This window comes from Egretta garzetta, unplaced genomic scaffold (assembly GCF_000687185.1).
Source record: "Egretta garzetta isolate BGI_Z169 unplaced genomic scaffold, ASM68718v1 scaffold137, whole genome shotgun sequence".
Lineage (NCBI taxonomy): Eukaryota > Metazoa > Chordata > Aves > Pelecaniformes > Ardeidae > Egretta > Egretta garzetta.
The window spans coordinates 518,352-526,894 of record NW_009260139.1 but is presented as its reverse complement, the minus strand read 5'-3'; the positions used below and the strand labels follow the sequence as shown (position 1 = coordinate 526,894).

The 8,543-nt window shown below is 40.5% G+C and overlaps 1 protein-coding gene across 1 annotated transcript in view; it reads right to left on the bottom strand.

Moving 5' to 3' along the window:
• The window catches only part of TYR (tyrosinase), a 52,851-nt gene extending 46,595 nt beyond the window's left edge, over window positions 1-6,256 (bottom strand). The window contains exon 1 of the mRNA XM_009641682.2: window positions 5,414-6,256. Within this exon, the coding sequence (XP_009639977.1) occupies window positions 5,414-6,256 (843 nt within the window). The remainder of the gene's footprint in view (window positions 1-5,413) is intronic.
• Window positions 6,257-8,543: the final 2,287 nt, after the last annotated feature.

Sequence of the window (8,543 nt, the reverse complement as noted above, 5' to 3'; positions counted from 1 at the left end):
CAAAACAGGCAGAGGACTGAATGAAAAGAAGAAAATTTGGAAAGCAAAGCTTCAAAGAAATTCTAAGAAACATCTTTGTGCAAGGATAAGGTCATTAATTATCTTTCTGACCCTTACGGCGTATGCATTAACTGGAGGAGCTGTGAAACTCAAGCTAAAAGGAGATGAGACAAACTTGAAGTGACAGCACTGAAACAAATCCAGGGCCTTCAAGGTATTTTTTCAGCCTTCAGTAAAAGCTGGCTGAGTTTCACCTCTTTGCTCAGAGGCAGCCCAGAACTGAGGGATAACTTGCACCCCATTCAGCACCTCACAACGGTGCTGGGGTGGAGTGGGAAACTGTTATCCATTACTGCTGAAATATTCATTAACACTTTCCAGTTTGGCAGATCACGATTCCGTGCTCTCCAGCTGTCTCCAAGCTGTACCGTTATTGTTGCTGTCTCCTTGTCTACCGCAAATTCACAAGGGCACATGTCTCTACAGGTAGGCTTCTTTTTTTCTGGTGAATTATTAACAAAACCTGATTTTTATGAAATTCTTTAGCTATTAATTTACACACCTCTGAAGTTGTTTATCTTTTTACACTACACAACTCCCGAGTAAGCACAGCTGTATACCAGAGAACAGCCAAGCAGCCACAGGCCAAACTCTGCTGTCACCCACTTGCGATCCCGTGGAAGAAGAGGCGTTACTCTGAGGTCACAGTGACATAAAGAGGCCGAGGATACCAGAGTGGCTGCTCCTGCTCTGCACAGATCCTGATTCCCACAGGCTGTGGTACTGAGTTGTGACATGTGGAGACTTATCTTTTTGTAATAAGAAATGTTTCAAATTTATAATCCATGTAAGCATATCATTAGGAGAGAAATCTTGCTAAACTCTTATTTTACAGTTACTTACTCCATTTGGGCTTGTTCACCCTGAAGAAGAGAAGACTGAGAGGGACCTAATCAACATGTACAAATATCTCAAGGGTGGAAGACAAAAGGATGGAGCCAGACTCTTCTCAGTGGTGCCCAGAGACAGGACAAGGGGCAATGGGCACAAACAGACCATAAGAGGTTTCAGTTGAATATGAGGAAGAACTTCTTTACTCTGAGGATGACAGAGCACTGGAACAGGCTGCCCAGGGGGGTTGTGGAGTCTCCTTCTCTGGACATACTCAAAGCCCACCTGGACGATGTCCTGTGCAACCTGCTCTGGGTGACCCTGCTTTAGCAGGGGGGGTTGGACTGGATGATCTCCCGAGGTCCCTTCCAACCCTTGCCATTCTGTGATTCTGTGATTCTGTGATTCTGTTGGTTTTTACTTTGCCAGCCTGTAGCTGGCACCAAAACCTATTAAGTTGCAATGAAAAATAAAGTCATTGAATTCATGAGATACTCAGGCGCCCACAAGCAGATGGAAGTAAGACTTTGGCTGATTTAAGAATCAAGAAGTGTTGGCTTCTGGTGTTTGTATTTTTTAAAATTTCTTGCGGTTTTTAAAGGTGGACATAAAATAGTGCTTCAAATGATCCTCAGTCTATTCAGCTAGCAATACAGCTCCCTGATAAACAGCTTAGAGTTAAATAACTGTGTCTGAATAGCTAAATTCTGTATTTCTTATAAAGTCATATTTTCAGGTAATGGATCTAAAGTACTGTCATTATTAGTTCAGGAGCATTATATCCATTTTCTATTTGCGTAACTTGTTTCCCTTTTGTAGTAGCTTTGCATTTGTATAAGTGGTTCTGCAGGCTGATACAGAATGAAGTGCTAGGGGAAATTCTCGGTGCTTGCAAGAAAGAATTGGCTGCAGGCTTACACCAGCACATCTGAGAGCAGGCAGCTCTCCGCGTTATGCAATTACTTCTCTCAAGTCACCTTTCTTTTAGGAGAGACAAAATACAGGGAGCTAAAGCTGGTGGTATATCCTGCTTGCCACGATAGCAAACCTAAACCAGCACTTACATTCTCCTGCTTTATTTTCTTCAATGTGTGTCTAGCATCCTGTGGCGATCCCCAAACTCTAATGTTAACTACCAGCAGAGAGATTCTGGGTTTATTAGCAGAAGGCTTTTTATGCATTTGTAGCTCCATTGAATTCAGTTATTTCTCCAAATTAGTTCTGGTGCAGAGGAGAGCAGAATTTCACCTACTCCTGTTTAAGTGAGGCATAAGAATTATTTCTTTAGCAAATCTATTATGTTGAATCATTATAGAAATGGGCATTAAACCGAAAAACCTCTCAAAATGCCATGGAAGATCTCAGTTTCCCACATAGTTTTCCGTTAAGTCAGCATGGAACTGCAAAATTTGGTAAAGCATTAGCAGGTGTCACGCAGTCCTAATTCTGAATGCACCTCTTGAATCATCACAAACAAGGGACTGAAAACATGAGAAAACCCTTCCCACCTACCCTAAAACGTAAGCCAATCAAACAAATAAAAATGCTAACGATTCCTAATAGCCTTGCTGGTAAAAACAGAGAAGAAAAAAGAATAAGAAGTTTCACTTAGATGATAAACATGAGAAAAATGTGGACAGATAATTCACTCAGCTAAGTGGTAACAGCAGCATGTTGAAGAAAAAGTAAGACGAAAGCAAGAATTTCAGCATGTATTCATGGGTATCCATGTTGCCATGGCAACTTCTCAATGGAATAAAGTATTTTCTCCTTTCTTTAGGGATTAAAAAAAAAAGATAAATGCTATTCTGCAAATAGGAACTTTACCTTTTTTTCAATAGATCCATAACTGTTTCCTAACATAGCAGGTATTGTTTTGTTATGCTTTGGAAAGAGACTTAAAATCCTAAAAAGGACACCATATTATGGGTATGTTATTCAAAAGGTTTCTCTTGCCCTCTTTTTATTTTGAATGCTTATTAAAAGCCTAAATTCCTTCATATGTCTGGATCTTCCTCTTTCTTTTTTTTTTTTTTTCTCTGTAGCTACAGAGCTTGGATAATCAGTGTATTCTGCAGCAGATCTATGGCTGTTTTCTGGTTGAAGCAAAGGTTTTTTCGTTCCCTTTTGGTTTTCTGGAGTGAGATTCTGATCCCTTTGTGCTGCTTGAAGGAACCGCATTGACTGTTATTCCATCATAATCAATTATTTAAATTTTGATTCAAAGCTAATAAAAAAATATCAGTTTGTGTTGTATCTTCACCCCAAATTCACTGACCGAAAATGCAGATCTGTTCAATCTCTCTCATTCCTCCTCTAGATAAAGCAGCAGAGATATACCTAGATCAAAAATGTTAAAGGGGAATAACACCCTTTGAAGGTACAGTTATTGTAGCCCTGTTTTGGAAATTTTGACAAAAATGTAGCATTTCCAGAAGCGGCTGAAAAATGCAAGTGATAAGCACCCATTTTCACAAATTACTTGGAAAACTCCAGCAAAGGACTTAGGTGCTTTGACATACACTGACACTGAATGTGTTTTGAACATAGCACAATTTTTATTGTTGCAGCTATTAAAGTTATACAAAAATATCTGTTAAAGCAACGGGTTTCATGAAAAAAAAAGTCTTTCTTTTCAGAATATATTTGTGGGAACTGACCTTAAATAAGAAGTTATGAACCTGACTGTTTCTTAAATATATTCATTACTACTTGTAAATTTTTGGGGTACTTATTACCAGGATGGAAAAATTTTAAAAATCTGGATATGATTAACAGTACCTTTGCAAAAAATGAGCTAAACATAACTATCTGGCCCCTCCAGGGGCAGAAAATTCTGCTAGGAACTTGCTGATTCCTTTATACTACCCGCCCCCTACTACCTTGGTTATCTCATCCAATATACTGTATTGATAGCTCCACTTGACACATGTAACCAGTGCAATTCTAATTTCATTTAGTCCACTTTAACACTTGTACCATTTTCACATAAATCTTTATTCAGCTCAGTACAGAACAGCATCAGAACCACTTCATTCTGGTAATGCAATGTAATTAAGTTAGGAGAGTTCATCCACATTCATACTGCTAGAAATGAGCAGAATCTTGGAAAATGGGATGAAAATACATGCTTGTAGCTATATCTACTTTATGGCTATGTCTACACTGGTAAATTAACTGTGTTTCCTGGGCAGTGAGGCCAAATGGCATGAAATAATCCATGTCTATGACAGTAAAACCATCTTAACATCCGAAACAGGGTGGCTGTAGGAATCCTCCTGGAAATGGTCCCTGAAAAGTACTTGTTTGGGGGAGAACTAGTCAATACATACAAAACATATGCCAGAGAATGCTCTAAAATATGCCTGTTACAGTATATGGGCATATATGCATTTGCAGGTATATGGACAGCCTATATTGTTCAGAGGACACAAATCAAGACCAAATACAGTATAACCGGCCCAGTTAGTTGCTGGTCTGCAATGCCCAAATATCAGAGAGCTGCTGGAGCCTGTATCTCTTTCACTTTCCATTAAATCACTAAAACTGCCCAACCTTCATTTGGGCTGTTGCTACAGAAATATATAGAACAAAGATAGATTTACACCAACATAATAATAGAGTTCAGAGCCAGAAGGGACTGTTGCTATTGTCATGATGGAGTGTGTCTATAGAAGCCAATAGACCTTTGTACTGTATTTTAGGCAATGTGGCAATAATGAGCAAGAGACCAAAAAAAAAAAAAAATTCTAGAAGTTCTCAGTGTTAGGACAGCACAGTATAGTTCAGGTATATGAGAACCTATCACCTATGTAAATACGTAAATTTACCTTGGTTTAATTTGCAGTACTTTGAAGTGGCAGGAATAGATATTAAGTTTACTTCTTAGTTCCTTTGAGCAACAGAGATTACTACTCATGTATCATTTGAACTACTGATGTGAATTACACAGCTGGTTCTTCTGCACTCTAAAGATTTATTTTGATTATTTGTTTGATTTTTAATTTGAAAGCAGACAAGCTTAATTGGATAGTTTTTAACTCCTGGATGGAAGAAGGCACTGGGAGAGGGGTAGAGCCTCTGAAAACTCTGTGCTTCTATTTCCATAATTTAGTCGCCAACTGTCTTGCAATGGTTGTGTGCTAACAATTGGTGTACACAATTCCTGCTTTTTCTCACCTGGCTGCTTCAGCAGACCCAAGCCTGTTTAGCCTGCTAAAGACCATGTCTGGCCACAAAGGCATAACTTCCCTGCTTCCACCTTAACTTTAGGTTCTTAATTAAGCAGCCTAAATCCTACAGTCAGAGAGAGAAGAGACAGAGATGAATGAACAGCTCTAAATGAAGATTTAGTCCACATAAAATCTGATTTGCTGTCTGATAGTTCCTACTTTCTCTCCAGGAACATTTAACGGAATGTAACACGGCTAAGCTCCCAGCTTGTGCACCTCAAGTGCCTAGAGTCAGGTAGGATAATTCCAGCGTAATCATCCTTTCCCTTCCCCTTCCCTTTGATCCTTACCTGCCACGAGGAGAAAAATGATGCTGGGCTGAGCAAATTAGGGTTGGTGGGATGTCTGCCACCCATGTATTCATCAGTGCAGACCACACAGTCCTCTGCATCTCGCCAGTCCCAGTAGGGGATGGTGAAGTTCTCATCACCTGTTATCTTCTGGATCTCACGTTCCCACATCAGCAGAAAGACCCGATGCCAAGGCAGAAAACCAGGGGCTTCATGGGCAAAATCAATGTCCCGCCACACATTGGACCCACCTAAGAGTGTGTCTCGAGAGGCATAATAATGCATCCACACAAAGAGATCATACACGTTGATGTTTCTGAACATGGGGTTGGAGCCATTGTTCATCTGACTATATGTGCCAGTAGCAATAACATAGTTTTGGCTAGGGGTGTTCTTTGCTAGGTTAAGGTAGGCAAGAAACTTGTCCTTCTCACTGGTGGTGAGCTGGAAGATGTTTCTTCTTGTTCTCAGTTGCCTTTCTGTGCAGTTCACTCCTGAGAAACCAAACTTGCACTCCCCACAGTTGAATCCCATGAAGTTGCCTTTGCATTTACATGTCCGGTTGTAAAATACAGAGGGCCAGTCCTCTCTGTCATCCACTCCTGAGAAAGGGAATTGTGGTCCCAGCGGAGCCAGAGAGAGAAGGATGTTCTGGCAGGACCCTCTGCTGGAAAGCTCCCCACAGGGGGACCCATCTCCATCCCAGGGGGGACAGCACTCCTTCCTCAGCAAGCTCTGCGTGTTTGCACAGGCTCTGGGGAACTGCCCGGCGGACGGCTGAAGGATGACTAGCAGAAAACCCATGGCAAACAACGACATCCTCACAGAGCAGCAGGAGAGCATCAGCGTTACGCTTCAGTGCATGGAGTGCTCTCTCTGCCCCCTCCAAAGTCCTGTGTGTGAAAGGAATTCCTCCCCTCCACCAGGAATGTCTCACTGCTGACTTCTGCTACAGTGCACCCTTCAATATCCTTCCCCATTCCCAGCCTGGATGCATTTACACACAAAATACACTTCAGGGTTAATCTGATTATCACATGTTCTGGGTGAAAACCAAGTCACTTTTTTCCCCACCCCCTACAGGTTTCAAAATACAGGCATTTATTATAAACTTTCGTCTTCTGTCTAGCACATGGTTGCTCTCCTCTGGCAATTGAAGAAGAAGTAAAATTAAAATTTGGACACAGAAACAATTGTCAGCTCTTCAAATTCCTTGTCTGATTATATGCTTTAGGGTAAATGGCTGTTTAAAAAAAGACCCAAAAGAATATGATCAGTTAAATAAGCACAATGAACCTAAAAAGGAGAAAATAAACAATTTGGGGGTAAGCTATTTATTTTTTTAAGAGGAAGCAAACATAAAATGTGGTCAGATTAAGTGTGAACATAGGGCAGAACCCGAATAAATGGTTTAGCTTGGCATTTTTATATTCCAGTGTAAGTTGTCTTTCCCGGGCCAGCATATGGCAAAGTAACTTCACAAGGGAAGTGATAAACTTTTCAGAAAAAAACTAACTTTTTGTTCCCCTAGAATCCATAGCACTTTGACAGTTAATGTTACACTGAAATCTGCTCCCAAATCTTCACAGTTTTGTGGGGAATACAGGCAATCTGCTAAGTTTTACAGAAAGCACTTTAAGTCGTTGTCTCTGGACCCAGAAAACAAATCTTGACTCCTGTTTTTCCCCCACCAGGCAGTTTGCAAGCACCATATCTGTGTTCTTTACTCAGTACTTTACTGGGCAGCCTCCAAACCACCCACCTCTTTCTTCTTATACATTAGGCTGATCAGAGCTAACAAGGCTGTATGGATGGCATTAGGAGTTATACATTCTTTGAAGTTGCTCCTTGAAGCAAAGGGACAGCAGTTGTTTTACTGCTGGGCAAATTGCACATGAATTATCCACAGTTTTCTTCAGCTGCCATTGTTATTAGTAAGAGTGGTTTTGTTGGTCTTATTTTTTTACTAAAAGCATCATGAATTATTTCCTTATGCTTAGGGAGAATCCCAGCAGGGCAGGAACAATGTATAGGCAAATGAAATGAAAACTTTGCTGGGAAACGATGCCTTTTGCTGGGATCAGCAGGTCATCACATGACCGTGCTGAGGAGCACGAGTTACTTTAATCCTGTTGGCTTCTACGCCTCAGGTATTCCAGGAGATTATCCCCAAGTCCTGCTGCCAGGGAGCCTGTGGTGGGGGAGCTTGGAGCAAGAAAGGCAAAGGAAAAGGAACTGCTTTTTCAAAAAAAAATTTCTAACCACAGGTTGATGTTTACTATTGTTTGACTAATTCCCCTGGTTTCCATGCTAGCCTTGTAAAACTGATTTCATCACAGAAATGTTACTTGTTGATTTATTTTATTTTCTCTGTGCCTGGCTGTTTGGGAAACCTTTGCAATTTATTTCATTCACTGTTCCTCCTGTGGAGGCTAGTGCAAAACTATTATACATGAGAAGAGACTCATCTCTGAGACTACTGATATATATATTTTAATTCTCACAGAAAAACTATGGGGATTGGGAAAGGCATGAGGTAGAGCCTCAGAGTGAACCACAAAAGCCCTCAAATATATATTTAGGCAGGCAGTCATACCCACAAATACATTCCATATCCTATTTTTATATTCAAATGAGATTTTATGTTCAATGTTAAAAAATAAGAATCTGAGCCTTAACAGTTGTCATATGACAAGTTTCTGAAGAATCTGGTTAACAGAAGAATCCCCTGTGAAATGGTATGAATGAGAAGCTCTGAAAGAGAACTGTGACTGAGGAGCAGCACACGCCCTTCTTGACCTACTATTGAGCAGAGTCCTGTTTTGAATAACTCTCAATGATTCAAATAATAGTTGAGAAATCAAATTTTCCATCCATCAACAGCCATAAGCATGAAACAAGTAAGAAAATATGTGTTCCTATTCCCATGCGTCACTGTAGAGTCACCAAAACATGAGACCCGTGACTGTAAAGTCCCCTTACATGATGCATCTGGGCAAAATTCTCTTCATTAAAAGGGCCTCACAAGACTTTCCCTCTGTCTCGTGCTTCAACCCAGCACTCTTTTATTTTTCATCAAAGTCATCAAAGCTTGTGCATAAGTTGAATTTAGTTTTTTTCACTGAGAGCT